The sequence below is a fragment of the Microtus ochrogaster genome, unplaced genomic scaffold, assembly GCF_000317375.1.
Source record: "Microtus ochrogaster isolate Prairie Vole_2 unplaced genomic scaffold, MicOch1.0 UNK7, whole genome shotgun sequence".
Lineage (NCBI taxonomy): Eukaryota > Metazoa > Chordata > Mammalia > Rodentia > Cricetidae > Microtus > Microtus ochrogaster.
The window spans coordinates 8,975,689-9,003,038 of record NW_004949105.1 but is presented as its reverse complement, the minus strand read 5'-3'; the positions used below and the strand labels follow the sequence as shown (position 1 = coordinate 9,003,038).

General features: G+C 46.1%; 1 protein-coding gene across 2 annotated transcripts in view; it reads right to left on the bottom strand.

Moving 5' to 3' along the window:
- Nucleotides 1–547: 547 nt before the first annotated feature.
- Efnb2 (ephrin B2) overlaps nt 548–27,350 on the bottom strand; it is a 43,170-nt gene continuing 16,367 nt past the window's right edge. The window contains exons 2-5 of one of the 2 annotated variants that reach the window (XM_005366310.1): nt 21,293–21,576; nt 6,205–6,297; nt 5,373–5,486; nt 548–4,049 (exon numbers count right to left, since the gene is read on the bottom strand). In XM_005366310.1, coding sequence (XP_005366367.1) covers nt 3,661–4,049; nt 5,373–5,486; nt 6,205–6,297; nt 21,293–21,576 — 880 coding nt within the window. In that variant the 3' untranslated portion in view covers nt 548–3,660. The remainder of the gene's footprint in view (nt 4,050–5,372; nt 5,487–6,204; nt 6,298–21,292; nt 21,577–27,350) is intronic. The other variant, XM_026788809.1, reaches the window with a different exon arrangement.

The following is a 27,350-nucleotide window of genomic DNA, read 5'->3' as shown; positions in this document are numbered from 1 at the left end:
GGCAGGAGGGGCTACGGTCAACACACTCAGCTTTGACATAGGGTGTGCTGCGGTTCAGGCCACCAGATCTCATGTTTGCAGGGCAGGCTGACTGAAGCATCTCCCAGTCTTGAATTTTTAATCTCATCACTGGTCTCTGGCTTGCCTTAATGCAATTTTATAATACACTTTCCTCAAGGTATAACTTTATGAAGAACATTTGACGTCTGCCTTTATCGTGGGGTCACCCTACCAAAGTGCTCAGCCGACACAGACATGTAATCCGTCTGCGGTTAAGCAGCAGAATAGATTATTTCCTCCTTTCTTCGAGGGTTCACTGCCTGGCTGACCATTCCCACTGTGGAACACAGGTGCAAGGGCAAGCTTTTCCTGCGTGGGCTGTCAGGGCTTTAACCAAACTTTATTTGTAATACATGCATGATTTGTCTTGAGAAGTGGGCATAAAAGGGAGAAAATCAAAGTAAACTGAAAAAGAAAGAAAATGAAAAGAAAAGAAAAAATAATAAAAAGGAAAAGAAAATACTGTGAAGGCGCTTTTTCCATAGGAAAAAAATATTTTATTTTTTTAAGAACAAATTCAGTTTGAAAGAGACGTGGAATGTGACTGCTCGGATCTCGTCTTCTGGGGCTAACTGTCATGTGGAAGTAAAAGCAGGTTTGGAACCTATGACAGGCTAGGAAAATAAAACAAAGAAAAAAATATTTATAACTCAAGCATAATACTGTGTTACTTACAAATTGGACAACGAAATTAAATAAATATTCATGGTACATAATTACGGCACAAATATGCAGCAATTTGGCAACCTTTTATACCATTTTTTTCCTCATTACAGTGCAAAGGGGGAATGACACTGCCGTTAAACAAGCTGTAGCTAAATACATTGCAAAATTCAGATTTTTATACAAAACATCTTGCTTAGACTTTATAAAAAACCAACATTGCTCTATGTACACAATCTGGGTAAGAAAAGCCATTTCTGTCTTGTTTTCATGTGTATTTTTATTAAAAAGGTGAGTAAGGCTACTGTAACACCCCGAATCCATAGACGGTAAGATCTGGTCTACCTATTTACAGCATCTTCTTACACAGGATGGTGCAAGCTCCCAAGTCAGGTGACCGGGATGGGAATACAAGCAAGGCATTTACAGTAACTTTTCCAAAGCTGAACCAACTCCAAATAAGGGGACAGTTGGTAGATTGTCATCTTCTGCACCAGACACAAAACAGACGCACAGGCTAACTCTTCATCAATTCATCTGATTTTTCACAGTTTAGCATAGGACCAAAAAATGTAGCCAACTGATGACACAGACATTTGATTTCATTAAAATCAGACGGCTTCCCATGTCTCCCTCCTCATCCCTCTCCTTCCCCGTTCCTACGACTTTTGATGGCTTACCAGAAAATCTTGCGTGAATGCACAGGAGAGGCTGGGGTGACGGAAAGAATTACATATGTACTGTGGCTGATCGCCATGGCAACCCTCCACAGAAATATGATATAGATATATATAATATATACTGGAGATATATATTATACATATATGTACACACGTGTACCACACACCCACTCACACATACACATACATTGAACCAACATCATTTTCAGGTTTGGGAAGCAGGGAATGATTACTGTGACAACTCATTGTTACAGGTACTCACTGGAGGTCTGAGAACCTTCAAATGCTGTCGTTACAATTTTTTTTTCTCCTCCCAATTCAGAAAGCAAAATGTTACCATAGTAACAGGACTCTGTTAAAGATGTCTATTTTGCATAGCACATAAAAAAAAGTAGGCTTCCTGCTTCCTGTTTATTCTTCTGGAAGGGCAGGGATAGGAACAGGAGAAGAGGGACCCACAGCTAAACTTTCAACTGTAACTCCCTCAGTGTGACCTGCTGGATTCCAGAGAACACTTCAGCCCATAGGGCAAGGGAAAACCCAACACAGTGAAGGCCAGCCCCCTTGTCTAACACAGGGCACAGTGCACCAATTTCCTGGCGTTTGGGGGCTGACATTCCTCGTCAGTTCCGTGAGATATCTGCGGGACTTTGTTATTTTCGTCTTCTGTTCTCGTTACTGATAACTTTTTGGGGCGACACAGCTTCTCTCAGAAGTAGCTATCCAATCATTAACTCTGTAAAGCACTAAGGGCTGGGATCGCTTTCATCGCCACGGCTAACGAAATCCCACATCTCCTGGTGTGTATTGTGTGTAATCTTAAAATATATATTAGTAAAAAATCTTTCATTTTATATCCCTTGTGTTCTATACACCTAATATAAATATGTCCTATCTCCCTCCTTCCCCTCGACATCATAACTTACTTCCATCTTAAGGACTCTTAGACGTGGGCCATGTGTGCTTTGCTTTGACAACGGAGCCCGGGTACAGCCTCACAGCCCGGACAGCACGGCTGGCCATAACCCAAAAACCAAAGTATAAGGCTCAATCGGGGAGGGGGAGGGGCACTTATGGGGGCTAGGGAGGGGGATCTGACCTACCTTTCCTAATGAGAATTCCCCAATAACCTCAGTGGTGATGGACTTACAGCCTGTTTGACCTTTGGCTTTTCAACTTGTAGGTCAGATTTGGCTCTCTGCTAATCTCCTAAATGCTTTCCCTGTGTTTAATAAAATGGGGTAATATAGCAGCTGAGTCTGCTTAGACCATCTCCCAAAGCAGACGGACTCTCCCGCAGCTCAAGGGCTGCGCTTTATTTTATTTTTTTATTGCCAGTACCTCAACAGTCCTGCCCCAGGACTTCGCCAGAGGCCTCTCCTCTCCCTCTGTGCTCTGGCTGGTCCTATCACAACAAATGACCCCTCTGTTCCACAGTGGAAGAGGGATTTTTTGATTCCCTGCTGCCTAGCCGTGTGACGGTGAGTTGGGCACCACTTACCACAGTCTGTGGTCTCCCACCTGCCTCTTTCGGTAAAACCAAAGCACCATCTATCATTTCCTTCTGGCTTTCCCACTATGCTCCAGGGGCAGCAGCCTTGACCTGCAGTGGCTGGAAGCCGGTGGAAACCGGCACCCTTCCCTTGTCTCCACACCTCCCAGGCTTCCCGGCTGACCCAGACTCCAGGAAAGCAGGACTCTGTACCTAATACCCATCTAATTTGATCTTGGTGTAAAGGGTGGAGCCGGGACTCTGCGGTGAGGGTCCCTTAATGATGCAGACTGTGGTGAGGGGTCTGGGGAGGTGTCGGAGCCCTGGCAACAGAAGGAGTGAGTAAGGACTAAACGCTAGAGATCTTTTTGAAAACCTTACTGAGCCCGAGGTCCGAGTGACAAGTCCAGCGTGCACGGCAGGAAACATGGAGGCAGGGGCCGGCCTGGTGCACGGCCTTCTCCTAAGATGCTGCTGCACCTTCCATAGCCTACCGTGTCCTCCCCGGGCTCTGCAGATGCCTGAGAGGCTGGGTGCATGGCTTGGAGGTCCGCGAGGGAACGCGGCAGTCCAAGTGGGAATCTCCTAGCAGTCTTCCAGCTTCCGGGGAGGGTCTGTGGTTCCCCAAGGCCGAAAAGCTACAGACTACAAAACTGTCCAGCTCCAGGCTCTTCCAGGAGGCACCCCGCCCCCACAGCCAGGCTCAGGAAGTCCCTGCGCCCACAACAAGGCGCGAGTTCCCTTGGGAGGCGCAGGTCCCAGGCCTCAGACCTTGTAGTAAATGTTGGCAGGACTCTGTGGGGGCATCTCCTGCACGATGTACACTGGGTGCCCATAGTCCCCGCTGACCTTCTCGTAGTGCGGGCAGAAGACGCTGTCTGCAGTCCTTAGTGGTATGATAACATCACTGGGTTCCGAGCCGTTATTGTTGCCACCTCGCTTGGGTGTGGCCAGTGTGCTGAGTGACAGCGTGGTCGTGTGCTGTGGAGAGTGTTTACGGTGCCTCCTGCGGTACTTGAGCAGCAGTACTACCAAGGTGATGATGATGACGATGAAGATGATGCACCCTGATGCGATCCCTGCGAATAAGGCCACTTCGGAACCCAGGAGATTGTTCCCAGAATGCCCCGCGCTGTTGCCGTCAGTGCTGGAACCTGTACAAATGTAAGAAGAGCCTGTTACTGTGGTCCTGTGACTGCGCTGTGGCTTGCAGGACCCTCGAAATGCAACGATTAAACATGGCCTACGGTCAACTCACAGGGAGAACTGACAGAGATCAACAGATGAGGTGAAGGAGCCCAAAAGGCCCAACACTCACTCACACGCTATCCCCAGTGGCTTTCTTGTCTGTGTCTTCTGCAGCAGAATGGCCGGACAGCCAGCCACGGGCTTCCATAGCCTCAGCACTTCATGGTGCACCGGACCCAGCAGAAAGAAAGGTGCCTGCTGCCGCCACGGCAGAGCACGGTGCATCCTTGCCCCGGCCTGGTCTTCCCTCACTCTAGAAGCCGTGTGTCATGTGCATCTTAAAACGCCTGCCTTCCGCAGACAGTCCTGCCTTCCGCAGACAGCCCTGCCTACTAGAAGATATGTGCCAGAAAGGAAGGAGTGATGGGGCCTGGGAAGGGGTTCAATTCAAAACTCGGTTGTATTATTTGATTTACACTTAAAATATATTTGGAAGGCAGCAGACGCTCTGGCACCGAACAGGCTGCTAACCCAAATGTTAGCACTAAAGAATTGCCTGGCACCGTTATCCTATCCATTTATCAATTTGTCACAAGGATTTGACACATCTTGTCATTGAAAGTTAGAAGGAAAAAAAAGAAAAACAACAAAACTTCCTTGAGTCTTGGAAAGAGGCATAATATTATGGTAGATCTGAATTCTTGCCACCTCTGAAACCAGCACAAAGATCCTTACTACAAAGGTGCTGATGTGTGTGCCACATTTTGTGAAGTGGCACAGCACAATGAGCCACGACTGTTGAGAAAATGAGCCCATTTTAGAGGGCATGCTTCAGTCAGTGGGCCTGTGATATTTTATTTTACAGAGAATGTGAAAAGCATTAAGGACAGCCACCTGGAAAGTACGCCATTAGGCAACGTTTTCTAAGATTCAGAAAAGGATCGGCGAGGCTCTTTGTGGATTAGATGCAATTAGACAGGGATTAGGGCATGAATTATATACACATTAGCATCAGCTTTGGGATGGCGTTGAGGCTGAGCAAGATACAGCCTCAGCCAATGAGGACCCGTCTGGCGGAACATCGCTGGTGACTGGCACTTCTGGTGAGCGCCGTTACTGCCACAGTAAGACTTTGATGGGAATGAGTTAGTTGGTTTTAGTGGCAGAGTTAATACTGACTCGGTCTGAGTGAAGTTCCCAGGCATCTGTGCCCACTAGTGAATCCCACTGGCTTGGGAGTTCTACAAAAACACAGCCCACAGGTACACATGCACACCACCCTGCTGTACCTGGGTTTGGTTTCACAAAGGGACTTGTGGTTGAACTTCTCCCGTTGGTGCCAGCTTCTAGCTCTGGACGTCTTGTTGGATCATTTCTCCTGGTGGATCCAGCAGAGCTTGCATCTACATGAAAAGCAAGCGATTAATCATGGCACCGACATCTGACAATAGCAAGCTTCAGGAGCTGCACAGATATCTCAAGAGGCACGAATAGCAATGAACATAAGACTCTTTATGCAAAGCACTGTGAAATACAAGAATATAACCTTCCTTTTTAATCAGAACGGTTATCCTAGCTATTTCGGAGGTTTAGATTAGGAGGCCATCTGTGGAAACTATAGGGATTCTTGCATTTGGCAGTCGAAGTACTGCAGATGACATTTCAATTTAACTGAGCAAGTTGATTGACTACCATACCGGTCTCTAATTAGAAGAATAATTCTTTCTTTCTGCACAATAGGTTATTCTACATGCAAACGCGGCTCTTGGGCTGTCCAGATTTGAAAATAAAACAAAGCTACAGAGCCAGGGTTTACATACTGGACACTTCAATTTCCCAATCAAAGAGGCATTCTGCATTGTGAAAGAGAAATACACATATCTGTGGCAACATCTGTCTCGCTGACCTGAACTTTTGGAGAGATCTCCAGTAAGAAAAACTGAGCATATCGCTTGGGGGAGGTGGGGGGATTCTGCCAGTGGCTCAAAGTGCAGAGAGGGGGCTGCCTTCAAAACTAAAAAGAGGGGCGACGGTGGCGCTCACCGTCACCCCGGGTGCCACGCTAGCTGGGGGCTACACCCGGTCACAGTGGCTTTCACAAAGCAGCAGATGATCTTTTACCTTGTCCAACCTTCATGAGGATCTTCATGGCTCTTGTCTGGCACACCCCTCCCTCCTGGTTATCCAGGCCCTCCAAAGACCCATTTGATGTAGCTGATTAAAAATAAAATGGACAAAACAAAAAAATAAAGAAAAAATCAGGAAATCAATAGGCCAAGATTACATGAACATGAAATGTCTGAAAACAACTTGAAAAATAAGAATTCACTCTTTGTCACAAGTTTTCTGAATGTATGGGATGCTGAAAGCCGAAAAGAAACAGAAAAATAAACAAAGAGAAATGGATCCTAGAAACATGGCCGCTACATGTAGGCTGCCTGCTCCCAAATGTGCTTAAACATGCCCTCCCGTACACGTATGATCTAGTATTACTCTACAGGTAAAAGGGACAGTGCCATCCAAAATACCCACGGACTCCTAGGGAGCCAAACCAGAAAGTGCTGAAGAGCGAACACAGTCCTTTCAAAACTGGGTAATCAGCTCCCAACACCTGCTTCCTCCACTCCAGACTTCCTGCTTCAAGAACAATTAACTTGATGCTCCCCTTGTCAGGCATCCAAGTCCTGTAAACACTAGCAGGGGAGCCTTCTGACACCCCTTGCTCCCTTCTCCAGCCAGAAATGTGCTGAAGCAGCATACAGGACTCAGGTCTTCGGAGCCCGCCTTCACATCACCATGGAAGCCCCTGCAAGCTTGTGTTTTTATCAACCCCCGCATCAGCCGCTCCAGCCAAGTTTCCTGCAGGGGAAAACTCCAGCAGGACAGATTTCAGCACACCCCTTTCCCTGTCTGGGCCTTGTGACAACTTCGATACAACACAGTGGGGGCAACCAACCACCTTGCCCCAGGCTGGCCAAGTGGATTCCCTTTCCATAACATCCCTTCTACCAATGTCTTCCTGCTACATTGTATCTACACACCCTGCTGTTTGTCCTTAGGCCAGTGATTTCTCTAAATGGCTTCGTAACTCAAGCTGCAAAGAGATGGGCTGTCAGGCTCCGTAATGAGGAGCAGGCTTTCAATTACAGTTCAAGACTGAGTGGGAGGAGAGGCTGGAACGTGCTGGACACTGCTTCCCCTTGAGTTCAAGGGGCAAGGAACAGAAGTGTTTCATATATATTCATGCCTGGAACTTCAATCACCTTCCACTTGGACCATCAAAAGTCCTGTCCACCAGCGCTACACTCGAAGAGAATGGAAAAGGGGCAGGTGTTCTGGTGACTTCTTTCAACCTGGTTGTTTTGTTTTCCAAGCATGCCATCCCCAAACAGCTCCAAATGCTTTCAGAGTGGGTAGAAGTTTCTAACTGAGGAACTAGACAGGAATTTGCTTCTGCGCGCTGGGTTACCAACTTCCTATTTCACTGTTCTCCTAAAAACAAAGGCGCCTCTTGTGCATATAAATATCTCGCCCCTTATCTGAGAGTGTCTCATAACTGTAACTCTTTCCTCGGCTGTTGCTGAAGCTTTCAGTTTTCCTGGGAAAACAGGTAAGAGTTGCCATAATAATTTTGTTGGGGTGTTGCAGTAGGTTAAACAGTATCCACTCACAGACTGGAGAAAATGCTCGGCAGATAACTCAGAAGAACTGTCTAGAGATACTGTGCTTCTGAGGATCTAAAAAGGGGCCTCTGCTGCTATTGTTACCATTTTCTCCCGGCTTCCTTCCCCTTCTGCAATAAAAGTAGCTCAGCCTCAGAGCCTGTCTCCTAAGGCTTCTCACAGCATGGGGTCCTCTGAGAACTATTTCTGAAGGGTCCAGGGCACTGCTGAATCTTCAGTTATTGCTTAGAGTTTTCTCCCTTCATTTCTCAGGAATCAGGATATGTCCCCACATAGAAAAAAGTAGAAAGGTGACCTGTTTCAAGGAACCACTGGTCAAACGTCTAGCTTCCTGAACTTGAGGAGAATACTAAGTTTAGACTCAGGAACTCATCAAGCACTTTGTGCTAAAGTGCATCCTATTGAAAGCTAGTAAACAACTTTTCTTTTCTTGCTAAAAGTTTGAACCCTCATCTGACAAAGGACAGTGATAACTGAAAGCTGAGCAAGGGTGGGGAAGACTACAGATCTCTTTGGTGTAATCTCAGAGGGAAAAATCAGATTCAAACTAAAAAGAATACCAAAAGGAAGGCAGGTTAGGAAGCACTACTACCTGCAAGCCCCAGTATCTGCAGGGCCCTGCTGAATTCCACCACGCAGCAGGCACAGGAGGGGAACACACACACACGCACACGCACAAGCACATACACACACACATATTTTAATTTGTAGGCCAGTGCTGCTTCTAAGCCAGAATGTTTGTGTTGAGCTCCCCAGGTTTGCCCCAGAGGATGTTCAAACCACCCCCCAGATGTAAAGATCGCTAAAGGAAGTCAAATTAAATTTCAGTCTGTATTTTAGCATCCAGAGACCATAGAACTGTGGGAGGGAGACAGGGCTGTGTAAAATAGAAACCACTTCACAGCTTTAAAATCTGTCCCCCTTTTGACTGACCAAAGAAAGAAAGGAAGGAAAGAAGGAGGAGGGAGGGAGGAAAGAGAGAGGAGAGAAAGGAGAAAGAGAGGAAAGAGCCAGAGAGAGGAGGCAGAGAGAGGGAGGGAGAAGGGAGAGGGGGAAAGGAAGAAGGAGATGGAGGGAGGGAGGGGGAGAGAGGAAGGAAGGAAGGAAGGAAGGAAGAAAGGAAGGAAGGAAGGAAGAGGGAAGGAGGGAGGAGGAGTACTGTATTACTGTATCAGTTTGGTGGGAAGAGTAGAAAAGTCTGGGGTAAGCACAGTATTCTGGACGACAGTTTTTCAAAAGTCAGTGGAAGAACCTGGGAAGAACTTATTTCTACCAGTTGTTTGTTAGAAATGGCACATTGTATGATACTGTTGCAAGGGCCACTGTGAAAGGTGATGGCCACAAGGAAGGGTGGATTAGGAAACTTGTAGGGTACTTGTGACACCTGTGTCTTTGAACATGTCAGATCTCTTCCCAGCCAGAGACAACTGAGGTGGTCGGATCTGTGCTACATGTGGGGGACACCATCCAGGGCCTGGGGTTGGGGTCCCTGACACATAGGGCTGGGTGATTGGGGGGAGAGAAAACATGCCGCTTCCTGATTCTTTGAGAGGGGAGCAAGCAGTTTCTTGCACAGTGGCATGTGACTGTCTGCCTCCACCATAGCCTGTATCCCTGTAAACTGCAAGCCAAGAGCAAGCCTTCCTCCTCTGAGCAGCCTTTGCCACAGCAACAGAACTGGATACGGCTAGGAACAAGGTGTCATGGAAAAACCCATTTTCAGATGTCTGCGCCAACAGAAACTTCAGAAGGTTATATAATCTTTAGGAGTGTAACATGGTAGAGAGAAGCCTTATGAGATACGAGCCATAGATCTGATGTAAATTTGATTTTCTACATAGGCAGAGTAATTCTTACTCCAGAGGACCTGCCCCGGCTGGAAGAATGGCCCCATGTTCTGTCCTGATTGCACCTCCTCCTTCCTGGCCACGAACTACTGAAATACACCTAAGGTTAGTATTTTGATATTTCTCCCATCAACCTAGGACCTAGAAGCTTCAGAAAGCTCAGCACTGATTTTGAAACATAACAAGAAAATTGCTAATATGTAGGAATAAAGACTATTTCCATTTGATTAGGTAGTTTTGCAACTGTATCATTCATGTGAATGCCCCAGGGAATTTTTAACTTAAAGAATAAAAATAAACGTTACCTCACTATACTTAGCTTTCCTCTGTATCAACCCCACCAGCATGACCTAATGTGGCCACGATCATTGGGTAAGACTGCATTCAGTCACAGAGAGACAGGAAATATAACCTAGGCTTCTATGTAATGTCCAGACATTTCTCTCCCTTGGCCTCATTGCAGGTGAAATATACTTTATAAAATTAAAGTACTTGAAGTTTCTCTATCCATTTGGGAGGTAGGCTTAATAAAGACATTTTACAGATGCCATTTTACGACTGGGTTTTAAAGGCTTTTGCACCTTGGGTCTAACTCAGAGGGCACGGACAACACCACTACACTGCCCTGCCTTCTCCACAGTCACCGCTCAACAGAAAAGCACCCTGACTGGGTGTGGCATCCATGTCTGCAATCCTAGTGCTGGGAAGACTAAGATGTGAGGGTCGAGGGTTTGAGGTCAGTGCGGGCAATGCAGGCAGACTCTCTCTTAAAACAAAAGCAAAGCAAACGTTCAGAGTTTGAGATGCCCGCATTTCCAACTATCTACAGCTCCTACTGAGCGGTGATCCTGGTAGATGAACACAAACAGAGCTACAGAGGTGGGGGCTGGGAAAATAGACTCCATAGACAGAATAGTACTGACAGAGAAAGGAACGCCACATGCTCTGCTCCCTCCCAGAAGGCCAAGCTGCTGCGGCTGCAGCTGGATGGAGCCCAGTGCATAAGAGTGGGCTCCTCAGAGGGAGGCCTTGTTCCCACAGAGGCTGGCAAGGGAGGAGCCAAATTCTGCAGCTCAGTACCATCCCACAAAGGCCATAGCTTAGGGTCCTATGGCAGGATGGTGTCCGAATGCTTAGTCACACCACGGAGGATGGGTCAAACTATTTTAAGTGGCTTACGAGGGCCATGACATCTGAAAGCAAATATAATAATTAACGAGAGGGAGTTCACGATAAGTGTACGGGGTCAGGAAAACCACAGACGCTCTGGCCTTACACGGGGCTGACCTTGATGGCACACCTTTGGTCAGCAAACAGCCAGCATTCTCTGAGAATTCCCTGCCACCACCAAACCTCTCCACGCTGTGCTCGCCCAGCCTACATCACAAACTGGCCACGCCAACCCTGCTCTCCTGGACGAGATTTCCTATACACCCTTCCACCAAGCTCAGCACAGGCGTCGGAGGAACCAGCAGCAGGCTAACTGGCAAACTCAAGAAGCATCATCCAGAGAGACACGACGTTATAGTCACCCCAAATTGACAGAGAACCAGGCTGCTGTGTCCTCCCACGGGCACTGCACCCCTGAGCATCAACAAAATAAAAAGTGATGTACGGCAGCTGAGACATAAGGATGCTGATCAAGGTGAAGTTATTTAATGTCAACATCCAAGCTGGGGAGCTAAAATCTTTCTGCTTAGCTTGGTATCAGTTTAAATTTCAAAAAACACAATAGAGATTCAGAGAACAGACCACAGAGATGGATTTAATCTCTAAAGTAAGGTCCTTCTCGAAGACAACTGACTCAGAAGGAGCCAAGTTTTAACACAGAAACAATAATGCCCAGGAAAAGCCAGAACTTAATGCCTATCTTTAAAAAGGACAACAAGAAAATGTCTGAAACAAACATCAGTATCAGTTCAAAGCACAGGGAAGACCGTGGCTTTTCAGGGACAGGGTGGAATGCATCTCCCCACCCACCCCCCACACACCCACACCATCTCATTCCATAAGGCCGAGCTTGCCTGGCCACTGAGCAAAAACACCATGGTACTAACTGTCTCATGAAGAGACAAAGGATTTTCAAAGAGAAACATTCATTGAACAAAACATAAAACAAACACACAAGAAAACAACCCAGTGTGGCTCCTGGCTGGGCCGCCACTCACATTTTATCAACTTTCTTTGAAAGCAGAGGACTGTCCACTCTTGAACATCATAAGCCAGCAGGGATAGAGGGTACATGCATTTCTCATCCAAGGGAGAACAGGCCCTGCTCACAGGAACAATCCCTCCCGTTAAAACTGTGTCGCTGTTTAACTGTTTTTTCTCCAAGTAGCCAATCATGCATAGAGAATAAGTGCCCCTGGAGCATCCACACAGCACAACCAATCAGCTTCTGCACTGGGCAGTGGTTTGGAAAAAGCTCATCTTAAAAAAAAAAATCACAATTGAGGACCTTTTCTCTTCTCCAGCTTTGAAGAATCACTGAAGTTACGGATGAAGAACAAAGAGATGTGGTTTTGTGTGTGTGTGTGTGTTTTGGAGAGATGTCTTAACTTATATTCTGTGCTCAAATATTCTATATGCACTAAGAAAGGGCAACTCATCAACAGCTCAGAAAGAGAAGTCTTTAAACATGCAGCCCCTTGGGCACACCTTCTGGCCAGCTGTTTTTATAAGGATCTATACTGGGAAGACTTGTACAGCATCAGCTACTTGGCCGCTTTCAGGAATTGAGGTCACTCTATAGATGAGTGTGCAAGGGCCAGGAAGCAAACAAGGCTTGAACCCCCAGAGATAGCAACCCACAGGGAGGACAATTACAATATCTACCCACGAATGTCATTCTGATTTATCAGGTTACTCCTAAAACCTTTCAACCGTTGAAAACTATACAAAGATTAAGGACATGACTGTCCCGGATGATGGCAAGAGTCAGTTGTCTGTGATAAACAGTCATGGCTAAAAGTGAAGCAGGAATACACGGCAGATGCATGCCTTTTAGTGTATCACATGTCTACAGGGATATGCATGCGTGTGAGTGAGTGTGTACGAGTGTGCCTGTGTGCATGCACATATGAGAGCTTACATCAAGAAAAACAGGCCGAGGGACGGGTAGGGCGGCACACCCCTTTAATCCCAGCACTAGGGAGGCAGAAACAGGTGGGTCTCTGCGAGTTGGAGGTTAGCCTGGTCTACAGAGTGACTTTCAGGCTATCCTGGGTCTTTTAGAACATTAGACATTTGCACAGCATTGTTAGCACCAAACGTCTCAGGTTCTGGACCCTGTGTTTCAGATCAGGGCTTCTCGGCCTGGACCCTCTGAACTCTGTCCAGGCCCCTGACACTGTTCAGAGCCAGGTTAAAACACTGATGGTTCCATTTTAATTCAAGAGATGCTCAGGCATGGGAGATCAGTTATGAAGCTATGTTTTTTTCCTTCAAAATATTGCTTATGCTAATTTGGTCTCTTGATTTTCAATGAATTCTGCTGAGGAAAATGTTTTCTAGCCTAAGATTTTACGGCTAACTGTGTGGTGATTTGTGCAGGCTGGACTTCTCATTAGGACAACAATAGTAATAATTTTTTTAACAGAATTTCTTAAAATGGCCTTTTCTTATTTAGACACGTCCAAGTGTTTTGGTATTGCTACAAAGATTCAGAGATGGTCATGAATGTGAGGACAGCATTGTCAACAGTAAAGAAGTAATTCTTACAAAGGAGTCACCATCTGCATGAGCTGTAACTGCTATGAGAATTGTGTTTTAAAAATAGGTTTCCAGATGACCATTTCAATAGTAATGACTGAACTCACAGCAAAAAAAAAAAAATGATATAATAGTTCTAAATACAAAACATAATTCTCTATTGTCTATTAGCTTAACTTAAAACCCCAGATTTTTAAAATACAAACTTCCTGTTCAAGTCAGTGATAACATCTCATGAAAATACCCCAAATCATGAGCCACATACAGTTGAGGATTTGTAGCACATAACCCATTCTCTACTCTGTTTTTTGTTTTGTTTTGTTTTTTAAATATGTCAGTGGCCATACAGACATATCTAACTAGGAAAGGGTTGGAGTAGAAGTTCAGGGGCAGTGGGGCTAGGGAAGGACATCCCACAATCCTCTCGCTCACCCAACTGTCACTAATTGCAGGCAATGATATTAATGACCCAGTAATTACAGAAAGAGCTGCAGCGAAGTGGAAAGCATCCATCTGAGTAGAGTTCATGGCTAGGTGGCGGCAACTTCTACAGTGGTTGAGCTGATGCCTGCTGACAGCTTAGGACGGGACACGGCAGAAGAGGCAGCGTTTCTCTGGTGGCACAACAGTTTAGATGGTCTTGACGTTATTGGCCTTGACCACCGAGAGACCAGCGGTAACCCCGATAAAATACCCCCATTTATATCTGCTCTGCGTGTGATCCTTACTCCATCCAAAGACTCCAGGGCAGTTTCCCGCATGTTTATTTCAATAAAAGAATAACTCCATCCCATAGTTTACTGGTAGGAACAGCAGACTGGGTTAATTCATGAACGCAAAGCCACTTCCAAAGCAGGGCTGCCATTCAGCAGCACATAGCCTGGTTCCTCTATAATGAGATAAACTCGGCTCTCGCCCAAGGCTGGAGTGATCTATCAGTCACTAGCCAGCCAGCCATATACCCACCATCCACCTATCCTCCCATCTACTACCTCCCATCCACCTACCTTCTGATGCACCACCCACCTTCCTCTTCTTATTAACACCCACCATCCATACCCCCATCCCCTCACCGTCCGTCCACCCACACATCTGCAGCACGTGCACTTAGCTAAGGAAAGTTCACGGCTCTTAATATCTGTGTCTACACTGAATTAACTTTAATTACGTTATTATTTAGCAACGTTCTGTTGATGGCTCAATGTACTTGCTAATGCCATGAAACAATTCTAGTATAACCTTATTGAAAAAAAAGAACAGATTTTAGACCTGAAGTACTAACAAGGGCATCTCTCCCATCTTTCCGCCCTGTAGATATTCCTATGTTATCCAGGTTAGCGGTCAACTCCCACAATTGGTCTTCTTGGTAGCTAGGACTAGCACACCATGGTACCCAGCTTACCCGTACCCTAGTAGAAGAGCTAAGCTCTGAGGATTTTTGATAAAGTCAGTTATGTTATGTAATGTATGACAGGGCATCACTACAAACACGTTTGACAGAAACATTTTATTATTTCTATCGCATGCACTCGGCATGAAGCATGGACGCTTTGTGCCTCCCTCTGTGTATGTATGCATGCCTTCTCCATTGTGTCTGGCCCTCTGCACTGTCATGTGTGTGCTTTGCATGTCTGTACATTATAGTCACTACTATTTTCTATGTCTGCTCTCGTGGCTACCCCTGCACATAACACCATGCATCTCTGCAAGGTCTCTTTACAGTGCATACACAGCCCAGGAGTCATAGCTACACACTTACAATGGTGGATAAGGGTTTGGAGATCCTGCGTTGGGTTTTGCACTGATATTTCATGGTGTGTAAAGTGTTCTAAGTCACACTGTCTAGGTTTCCTCACAGCAGTAAAAACTGTTCTATTCCCTGTGTTGCTAGACTTGAAAAGTAAGTCGGGCGTGAAGGTCACAGCGTTTCCCCGAGGATCAAACACACCCAGACTCTGAGTTAGAGCTTTAGGGATAAACGTGTGCATCTTAACAAGTATATAAATTAGATCTTCTCAACACAATCTTTTTTTCTCCCTCCAAATGTCTGTCTATGCCTCTTGGCTATTTTTTTAAGTGTTTTATTTTGCTTTAAAATTTTATCTTCATGATGAATATTTAAGGGCTGTTAAGAAAGAAACGTGTCCTCTTTTATCCACAAGGTCTCTAGTATTGTTCAATTATTTATAAGCCTGTGTGAACATTAGCAAGCTATAAATGCAGGGGGAGAGATATAAAAATGAGTTTTATGAAATTATGAAGACAGTTTTATTCTGAATAATTCCAGAATAACTTTTTGGTTCTGCTAAGTCCTTTATTTCTCATGTTACTCATTTTGCATTATGAGTTATTATCTATTCTTCCTCAATCTTTGCTCCTCCTTCTGGAACTCCATCATCTTATCTCATCATTGGTTGCTCTCAGAGCAGGGAGTGGCAATGGCAGGCCCATATCTGTGTGGTTTACATGAGATATGCTGTTCTGTTTCCCAGGAGATGCCAAGGAGCACGAACAGAGTCTCTATGAATGGTAATCTCATCCCCTGTTCTCCTCTGGATGGTTACTAATCCACCCAGGCCTAGTTTCCAGGTGGCCATGGCGACAGTAGACCAGGAACCTGAGTGTCTCGGTGCATCCCAAGATCGGCAGAAGTGAAGCTGAGCTTCCTTTATATTAACTTCAACATGGATCCTCATCTACCCTGGGAGAGGCTTCCTACAGATGGAGCCCATGAGGTAACCCTGGCGTGATGACTGATGGAGTTTTCTGGGTCCTAGGGGACCACAGCAGGTGAGAGGCTGGTGAACTGGGAAGTAAGAGCCAGGACTGTGGGCGTGTCAAGACTCCTCCCTGTCTGTGGCAAGCTAAGGCAATCCCAGAATGCACCACACATATTTGTGTGCTTCTTGGTCAAGGACAAAAGGACTGTACCAGCAGTCAATGATGAAGAGGTGGGAAGATCTGATGGGTGGTGACTGAGGCTGGGCAACTTCTCTGTGGCTTTGCTGATGCCCAGACTGCAACCCAGGGAAGCTTTCTGTACCCATCCTCCCCAGGAGCTCTATCTCGCAATGGAAGTCCAGTTTTGCCTCAGCCTCCAGCCCCTCACTTCCTCCCTGTTCCAACGTTAACATGTGCTTGGCTGGTGACCACACAGATGACCACAAGCCATCTGATATATTCTCCCTCATAACCAAGTGTTCCTGTGATGCCCTTTTAAAGATGAGAAGACTATAGCAGGAAATTGACTTGAGTGACTTATCTATTTATTGGCACATAAGGCCCACGGTGACCAGACGTGGACTCATAGCTCCTAAGCCAACTTGTGTTTCTACATGTGGTTTGCACCCATCCATCCTCTGTGCCTTTGACCTTGTGGTCTCCAGCAAGAACCATCCCAAAGAGAACAGCGACAGATAAGGCTGGAAATGGGCTTACACGCCTCAACTCAACTGCGTGCAGTGAAGGCATCAGACACAAATCTCACCACTAAGACAGGGAGCAGGAAGGCAGGACGTGGTTTCTGCATCACTAAGCTATCTGGTGTACAATGAAGGCAGTGTAGCTGCTGCTGCACTTATACACAGATAACCCACCGAATAAACGCTGTAATCGCTCTAGGACTGTCATGTGTTCTTCCATGTTATGAAAGCTATCTTCATGTCAAAGGGCATCTGAGAGCCGCTCTGGTATTCAGTGCTTTTCCAAAGAGATGTGACAGGGCACTTGGTATAGTTAGTGCGACTAGCCACACTTATCACCCAAAAAGAGCAAATCAAAGCCAGGAAAAAGATGCAACATATGTTCAACCAAATAAGGAACAAACCATTGTTTTTGGCTCATTAATACTCTTATTTGGATTTATTTGGGCAAATATTTCTCTTTTTTGTGAGTTCTGCTCTGAAGTGGAGTGTACACTTTAAAAACAATTTCAACAGTATCTGTGGAGCCTGCCACTTTTGCACACTCTTATTAAAGAGGCTTAAGAAACAGAGACTCCCCCAGACTCAGCAAGGCAGGCCAGACATGGAGCGCTGTCTCCAAGAAGACACTCGGTGATTTAGTAACAATCAGACAGTCTTTAGAAAACGGTGACTTTCAGATGATGCTAGAAGATTATGACCTGCCTAGGGGTACACAATAAAACAAGACAGAAACCACAAGAAACAAAAGGTAAGAACAGCATGAAGTCTGTCTACGCCCCGTGGGGGACCCCTCGCTCACCCACAGTGTAAGAATACGAGACACCCCTCACGCATGCAGTCACTTTGTGTAGACTTCACAAGGTTTCAGCTCAGGTTGGGTATCAGCCCAGAGCACCTGCCTCAGGATAGAGCTGAGAGGCCAACACAGGGAGCTTGCTGACTCAGCCCTGAAGAAGCAAGAACAGTTTCTCTAAGAGAACTTCAGTGCTGAAGGCTGGGCGCTCAGAGGACGGGTACCTTCCCAATTCAAACTGGATGGCTTTTTAGAATACTATATCCAACAGGGAGCTTCTACTGCAAATGGATAGTATCAGAAGATGCAGTTATTTCATAAACAATTCAGTGAGAGACACAATAAAAACCAACTACAGACTAGATAAAAGCCAGTTCTGTTTTTAAGGCCGTTAAAGATCTGACTGTAGCGAAGAGCAGGGAGTTCTCAGACCACACATCTCCAGATCACTCATGATTAGAAGAGTTTATTAGTTATGCAAATTAAGCCCGAGGCTAATGACTGAAATAGGTCGCTTGAAAAGTCAATTCGAAACACGAAGAAACCCCATATATATCATTTTTCCACATGTCAAGGCAAAGAAACATTGCGGAGGAGGATTAATGAAGAGGCCTATCGTTCTACAAAGTCACTTCTTAAGAGAACTCTGGGGATACGGGGGGGTATACACACAGTTCCAATTACACATTAATGTTTACTATAAAACCCAAAGATGCAGTGACTGTAAATTGGGTAACATTACAAATTAAATAAAAAAATCCTCGTCAAAAAAAATAATAATCAGGGCCAGACCCTGCTGGCTTTCACTGGGAAATATCGCTGACACAGCAGCGGCTCTGTGTGTCTGACCATCACCCGTCTGGACAACAGCGAGAAAATAATGTTCTAAAGGAAGAAATTAAAGTGACTTCCTCATGAAGCTCATGCAGCATAAGTGAGACATAAGGCGTTGGACTCCTGGGAGGACAGAGTAGCCATGTGTACTTCCCCACGGGGGCACGCCAAGCACTCCTCCACACTACAGCTGCTCCTCTGCCCCCAGGACGGGACTAGCACATGATGCTCCTGACACTGCCCGGGGTGAAAGTGCCCAGCAGCCAGCTGCTAAGCCTTGGCGTCAGCAAAACACGTATGCCATCTATTGCAATCTCAAAGTGGATAAGTGCTTGGCAGTACGAAAATACACTTGCGAATCTGAACACTTCCCGTTGTGCTATCCAGCCATCTTCATGAATGTACTGGTATAAAGATTATTGCCTATACATACTTTCCTTCTGAGAAAAGAACAGGCCTGTGTGTGTGTGTGTGTGTGTGTATGTGCACGTGCATGAGCGTGTGCGTGTGTGTATCCTGCATACAACTGTTTGATAGGACAATGGGTTACCTTTTCAAATCCCTTGAGTGTTTTTGGTGCTATTTTAAAATCTGATCTTATCACTTCCCTCTTTTCAAGGGAACTTGTACAGCAGCAGACGCTGCTACGGAGTGTGTGAGAAACTGGTTCTCCATGTCACTAAGTACTCTCTTCTGCCTGTGACGTAGGGGAAGCCTTTCAAGTAAGCACAGGGCTTCCTGGAAAAGTCCTGAGCCACTCACAGGCCTGGGAACGTCTTGTTAGAAGCAACATTCTCACAGTGCCTCCTTGCTTGATAGCCAAGGCTCTGTTTTTAAGATGCTTTCTAGTTCTTGAATGTACAGAAGAACCTTGTGTGTAGAGTAGCCTGGCTTTCAGCTTGAGGTCCTCTTGCTTCAGCTTCCTGAGTTACAAAAAGCCATCCCATGCTATGACATGGTGAATCCTAACTCTAAGGACAGTCCTGGGGTTCAGAGTAGTGAGAAACACGCCATAAATCTGTTAATGTGGCATAATGGGTTCCCCAAATGAACAGGTGCTGTTATTGGGTAGACTGCACGGGCGAGTCCACAGCTAAGCTCCCACACGTTGATGAAGAGCAGTTGGGACACGCTCACCATGACGCACAGAGGGAAGCTGGTAAACCGATCATTTAGCTACATTTCGTGTATGTTATTTGAAATGAAACGTTAAATCTGTAATATTCACCAAGCTTCCACTTGCCCCTCGTAGGAAGCTGGAATTTTCAATGCCATTGTTTTGAAATCTAAGCTTAAGATGGAGAAGGAAATTATGCAGGCCTGCTGGTACCCCCCATCAATGGAGGAACCCTAAGATTTTCCTTGACAGTGTTTTCGGGATCAGGTATTTTCCTGTCTTGGCAACAGCTGACCCGTTCAGGCATGTGCTCGCCCTCCTTTCTCCACTCAGCTGGAGCAGTGACCTTTCGAAAGGAACTAATCTGGGGTCAGTTTCATTTTCTCCGAAAGTCATGCTAGATCATGGCAACCATTAAAAGTCTTTATCCATATGCGTGTGTTTCCAAAATCTTAACTTCCATGTATTTTACATTCTGACTACTTTATTATCTCTTCAGAGATAGCCCTCTTTTCTTACCCTCCCATTTGCCTTGCTTCATCTTACAATGCCCAGTTTATGGTAATTATTTCATTAAATATCTAACTCGCCACTTTCTCCTTTTTTGGTTACTCTTAGAAATCTATTTCCTATATACTGTGTAAGCTTCAAAAATCGGTTCTTCATCTCCGTGGCATTTGAAGCCACAGACAAGATGATTACGGCCTGGGACCACGTTTGCTTTAATTACTGATGTAAAAACCACACAGTGAGGAACACTAGGTGGATATAGTGGATGGCTGCTTCTGTCGTGGAAAGAGTCGCTCAACTAGAGAAATCAGATTTCCAGTCCCAGGATACAGAGGTAAGGGAGCCAAGCCAGAGGCCAGCTGCACTGCAGGGAGCTGCAGTCCAGGGACACAGGGTAGAGAGTGGAACTCAGTGGTCGAGTACTGGCCTCCGTGAATCAGGAGTTTCATCTCAATGCTACCATTAAAAAACAACTACAGAAAGCCCACAAAGAGTATACCTTGAAAGCAAAAAAATGAACCAGAATCTCATTGTTTGAACCACGTGAGCAGCTGCCTGAGTAACAGATTTCACAGTACCCATGACACTGAGAACAGGCCTGGTCAGTGCTCGCTGTAGCGTGTGCAGGGCACGCGTGTCACATGGGCTCAGCTCACGAATGAACTTCAGATATACCCAATGGACATCTACCCTCTCCTCCTGAAATAATGCCACGTTATTATGACAGATTTGGGGGTTGTCATTCAGGCAGCACCCCCACACTTTACCACCCATACTGGCACCTGTCTGTAAGCCCCATGCTTCTAAACTCTGAGCTCTGCCTGTCTGGAGTGATGGCGTCGCGGCAGACTGTGCCACCATGGCACCTTGGTCTACCGAGTCCTAGCTTTGAAACACAGTTTTTGGAACAGAATGCACACTAAATGCATGAGTGGGTGGACGATGGATGGACAGATGGATGGGTGGAGAGAAAAAGCATCACACAGATTTACCTATCAAAACCTCACCAAAGGTCCTTAAAGATGGTTTTGTTAGTAGAGATGTTGAGTCCCTTCACATAATTTACTTATTTCAACACCGTAAGAATCCTGGCAGGTTCGCCCCTGCTGGGTATTTATATTTAATTAATACTGTTACAACAGGGTCCCAAATTTCAATTAATTTTTTTAAAAAAATGATCAAAGCTTCTCAACAAATAATTTGCCATGCTAAGTTAAAGAAAACAGAAATCAATACACATCTAGTTAGCTTCTAATTCCTACAAAATAAAGAGAGAGAACTATACTTACATATAATGTAGTAATCTTTGTTCTTCTGAAATTCTAGACCCCAGAGGTTAGGGCTGAATTCTTGAAACTTGATGGTGAATTTCACATCTTGGTCTGGTCTGGCACAGTTGAGCAGGGGGGTATTCTCCTTCTTAATAGTGCATTTGTCTGCTTGGTCTTTATCAACCATATAAACTTTATAATATTCATACTGGCCAACAGTTTTAGAGTCCACTTTGGGGCAAATAATATCCAATTTGTCTCCTATCTGTGGGTATAGTACCAGGCCTTGTCCGGGTAGAAATCTAAAAAGCATAAAAGAAAAACCACTGAGTTGATAAACATGAACATCCTTAAATTCAGACACCAACGAGCCAGATGCTACCAGTCACCCCCAACCACGATGTCAATGCTGCACTCTGATTCACCAGCGGTGTCTCCAGGGGACAGATGCTTTGGGGAATTTACCTCAGAAAACAAAAGGTCGAACCCTCCCTCCTTTGAGCCACCAGGCCCTGCAGCCTGCTGTTGACACTTAGTTCTCACCCCCCCCCCCTTGTGGTATTCCAATACTCTTTTGTGCAGCTTTACAACTCTTCCCCCTGCGGTGAGTCAGACCTTCCCACCTGTTTTGTTTTTTTTGTTTTTTTTTTAACCATTGGCATCATGGTTTATTGGGCATGCCAGGGAGAGCTCATCCATTCCAGGAACAGCGCATGCACGGAACCTTTGTTGTCCTGGTAGTCTCCATGTGCTGTTGATGTTAATTAACAGGCAAGTTTCATCAAGAATGTTTCAAATTACTTATCATAATTAGTCACTCACTGATCAAACAATGGGCTTTTTTTTAATGACACAGAACAAAAGAAATGTCTTACAAACCCATAAAAGATAACCAGAAATAATTAGTGTCGTATTGATTCAGCTGCAAGATGAAGAGCCCTCTCCTTGTGAAGACAACAAGTACCTCCTTGGTCTACAATCTTCCCTCCCCCGCCCCCCTTGAGATGTATTTGTTCCAATTAATTCTCCAAAGCAAATCTTTAGAACTAAGACTACTGATACCAAATCCCTTGGATGCTCCTGGCGCAAGGCTCTCCTCCTTTCCTTTCTCGCAGGCCGCGTTGCTGAAAGATCTGCCCTAATGGGGAGTTTCTCTGAGATGCTGAAACAAGAGCTTCCTAATGAACATCCTCTGCAAGTGCTAACACTAACAACACACTCAGAGAGAGCGGCCAAGCCTGCAGGCTCATTAAAATATTAAGGCTCCAGAACAAAGCAAGGCCTCCCAATCCTCCCAGCTTGGACTCTGGCATTATTTAGCCAGAGAGGCCCACCAGCCTTGATAACCCTCTGAGCCAGGATGCAGCAACAGGTAAGGAAAGGGTGAAGGTACTCCTCAAGTCCAAATCCACACCAGCTGTTGTGATTTATGTAACCAGTGGCCAGTTCTCAGCCAGTGCATTGTGCTTACAAAGTAGCAGAAAGCAGGACTTAAATTTTAGACTCACATTCATAACTGATACTTTAATTCTTAGAAAAATTTTGGACATGTATACAATGTATCTTGGTCCTACCCATGCCCTACTCCTTCTCCCACTGCCCCCAACCCACAAAACATTTGTTCCTTCACAGCTTCATGTCTTAAAAAGATAAAATAACTTGCTGAAACTTTTTTAAGGCATGCTCACACACACACACACACACATACACACACACACACACACACACGCATATGCACAGGGTAGCTTGTGACTTTCTTGGGTGTTCTTGTAGAACCTCAAAGAGAGAGTTGTCCACTGACATCAGTATTTTATTGTTGCCTATTTAATTAAATTAGTCCCTTTAACAAGAACATATGATATTTACTCTTCACTCACTTAAAAACAAAACCAGAACAGACAAGAGGGCTCAAAGTGTAAAGGTGCAGGCAAGCCTGATGACTTCAGTTCAGTCCCAGAGACCAACATGCCGGAAGTGCAGTCCACCAAGCCAGTCTCTGCTTTCTCTAATCCTCCCCTGGAAATACAAATGACTTTTTTTAATGGCAAATTTCTATGCAACAGAACGGAAAATGATTTTTTTTTTTTTCGAGACAGCTTTGGAGCCTGTCCTGGAACTCCCTTTGTAGACCAGGCTGGCCTCGAACTCACAGAGATCCACCTGCCTCTGCCTCCCTAGTGCTGGGATTAAAGGCGTGCGCCACCACCGCCCGGCGCAAAATGAATTTATAAAATTAAAAACATCCATATGTATATTGCTGGAGAATTCTCTATAACTCTTAACAAACGCCACTCTGGCGTTATCCACAGTTCTCAGGAGACTTCGTAAAAATACAACCCTGGGGACTAAAGGACTTTCCTACAACTCCTTCTCTCTAGGTAGGTTCTTCTTGATGGATACAACTCAACAAAGTTCCACAAGGCCCAAAAGTCACCCTCTTTTCCTTCCCCCAGGTGATTCTGAAGTGTCCTGCAGCTTTGGCAGGGCAAGATGGGGGCAATAGGTACTGCACTAAATTCCAGGAACATTGAGTTGCTCACCCGCTCAGTCTGTACCTTCTTGTGCCTCTCCTTCAACCTTTAAAGGAAATCCTTAAGGCCTGTACAAAGCAACAGCAAACGCAGGGGTCAATTCCTACCAGAGACTTTCCGTCTCCCTAATCTGTTTCTCCTATAGTTGGTGTTACTGGCACAGTGGGACCCTATGGAAAGTGCTAGCTAGCTGTGCCACATGTCTTCTACACAAGGCAGTTCACCATCGTGCAGTGGGAGGAGGTGGCTTCCTGGCCTCCACAATCAGGAGTCTAACTGAGGCGTATGGTCTCATCGACCCATTCAACCATGACCACCTGGCCGGTGTATCTGTCTGTGCGCATCTTGGGGATAACCCACCCACCTCCACATACCCACCTTCCCACCCATGCCATAGCATCCCTTACGTCTGAAGTCTAACTCATTAAGCTCTCTCTTCATTTCCCAAGGTCTCTATGAGGATTGTTCTCTCACTGGTTAACTCAGGCATCATGGGTGGCTCCGCCTACTCAGATAAGTCACATCCCTGCAGTCTCTTCTATCACCAGGTCACTAGACCCCAGCCCCAACACTGAGGTCAGGAGCACGGAGCTATCAGCTGGTGTGGCTTCAAGAACTGCTGTGGTTTTTATGATGTTTTTCAGGAGGAACAAATCACATAAGTAATTAAATGAGCTTTCGATTCATCTTGTAAATCAGCCTTGATGTTTAGTTTTAATTCAGTGTGTGCAGTTTGCTGGTGGAACAGCATGGTAACCTGTGGTAACCTGTGAATACACAGCTGGAGGGGCGGGAATCTTAAGTTTTCGTACATGTATAGGATATAGTTCGGGCCAAAACTACTGTTTCTGAAGCTTCAAGGAGGATAAATATGGTAAAATTGAAACAGGAATTTGATCTTCTACCTGCAAAAAGTTGGTGTTCCAAGTGTTCATGAGAAAGAGAGAGAGAGAGAGAAGAGAAAGAGAGAGAAGAGAGAGAGAGAGAGAGAGAGTGGCCTCTGCACGGCAATCCACAGGAAGGGACCCAGCACTGAAGTACTAGGCTGTATGAGACCATCTGTGGAAGGTTAGCACACCATCACACCAACCAATTGGTGGGACATGGAGGGAGGCTGAGCAGAGCTGAGCCGTCACACATCTCCCAGAGCAGACCTCTCAGAGCCCTCACCTTCCCAGAGCCAGGGACAGAGTGCTGCGGAGGGCTGTCCTTCAAGCACAACCAATTGTCTTCATCAGGGCAGTTGTGACCGCTTGCAAGAGTCCCTGGATGGGCCTGCTGCCTGTTGACATCCCCCCACGGGAAGGGGCAGGGAGGATCAACGCACCTCTGGACTCTGAATGCTCCCTCGTTCACTTGGCTGCTAGCTGTATGTAATTCTGTCCCATGGTCTTGTATTCTCTAGAGGTGACCGTAAAAGGTAACTGAAGGTACATTCCACCGATGCAGCTACAGAGAGACATCACGGTAGCTGGGGGGAGACTATGCAGTGGCATGGTTCCTCTAGGGTCACCCACCCATGCTCTGAAGGCAATCCCTCACCCTGCTCTGTAAAGGAGCCTCCAAAATTCATTGGTTCCTCAAGTTGGACTTTGATGGGAGCATCGTCTGGTTTGTTGTTGGTGTCCGAGGAGGCGTTTGCTTACATCTCCCCCAAGGAAACAGTTCCCACAGCAGTGTCTTCTATCCCAGGCTGGCTGGGGGAACTGTTATGTACGTGAGGTGTGAGGTTAGCCGAAACTGCTGACCCTCCTGCCTCCGCTGCCCACGTACTGGGATTACAAATACTCCTAGCAAGCTGCATACTGTTCTAGATGCTCCGAGAGACGTTAATGGATGAGGACTGGGTCTTCAGGAGCTAACAACTCAGTTCCCTGAAGGTGGGCTGCTCCCACGTGTGCGCAGGAGCCCATATGGTTGCCGCACGATAGCGCTCAATAAAATTGTGTCCTGGTGGAAAAACATAAGTGAGCAAACAGAAGCTAATGGCGGGTGACACATGCTGACGTCAGCTACGTGTTGACGTCAGGTACGTGCTGACGTCAGGTTAAGTGCCCCAAACTCACAGCAGATCACAGGTAAGATTGGAACTGTGAGGACAGGCCACTTCACTGGGACAAATATACAGAGGAACCAGGCCGAGGCGTCATTCCACGGACTGTCGTCAGGCAGATTCTGACCCTGGCTCTGTGGGTTTCCACGGCCTCCGACACCCGGTCCCCTCTTGTTTAAAGCACAAGGCAGCTGCCACACGCATCCAGGGCTGCTAACCACATAACCATGACCAGGCTGACGCAGGGCTGAGCCTTGCTCCACTCACCTCTCACCCCAGAGTGTGAGCCACACAGGTGCCCCTTGTAGAAGACAGGCCCCAGGGACAGTGATGAAACCTGGCAGGAAAAGCCTTTCCCTGCCTTTGTCAGTTACCACTGCATCTAGGGCATTAGGATCTAAACCTGGTTTTGTGAAACACATGTTTTTCTAAATCGAGTTTTTCATAGATAAACTATGAAGTTAAGGGGAAGGGAAAGAAAGTCAATATACATTCAGGCTTGTAAGACTCCCACAGAGAGCTGTGGAAATCTAGCTGCCTGCCCTGTGTACAATGGCTGCGCCAAACAGGGCCTTCCTAGGTGGCCACCTGGCATCTATTCTTGCTCTAGGAGGCCAAGAACCAAAAGGAGAGAAAGAAGTGGGCCAACCGCCTAGAATTTGTATTTTAGATACAAATTAGATGTAAAGTTTCAGATGAACTCCAAATACACAGGCAGACAGTGTTTGTCAAGGGCACATGGAATGCTTCTCAGTGGCTTTTCCAACACAAGGCCATGAAGTCTGCTACATATAATCAAGTCAGTATACTGAGCTACTTTTGAAGCTATGGATTTGGATTTGTTTTCCTTGAAAGAGGCTAATACATTAGTTAGACCTCATACACATGTACACCGGGCAGCACTCTACAGCAATCCACTGACAAGGGGTGACCATGGGAAAGTGTTTTAAAAGTTACAGTGACGCTGGGCGGTAATCGCGTGTGCGCCTTTAATCCCAGCGCTTGGGAGGCAGAGGCAGGCGGATCTCTGTGAGTTCGAGGCGAGCCTGGTCTCCAAGAGTTAGTACCAGGATAGGTTCCAAAGCTGCAGAGAAACCCTGTCTCGAAAAACCAAAAAAAAAAAAAAATTGGTGACAACCACCAGCTGATGTTAAATTACTGGTGGAGATCCACGCCGGGAGTTGCGTTCTGACTTGTTTCGGCATATTTAGGTAAGGATCATCTTGTAACAAAGACCAGTCACCACTCTCAGCATTGGTACAGAGGTGTAGGGTGTTCAAGGACTGGGACAACGTTCCTGGCCTAGCTAGAACAGTCACACGCTCCCTCTCCACGTTAGCTACTGAATATCAGCCAGCATTCTGCCCTCTGCCTGCCCGGAGCATGGACCACCCCGTTCTGCTCACTGCCTGCCTGGAGCATGCGCCACCCCGTTCTGCTCTCTGCCTGCACGGAGCATGCACCACACCATTCTGCTCTCTGCCTGCATGGA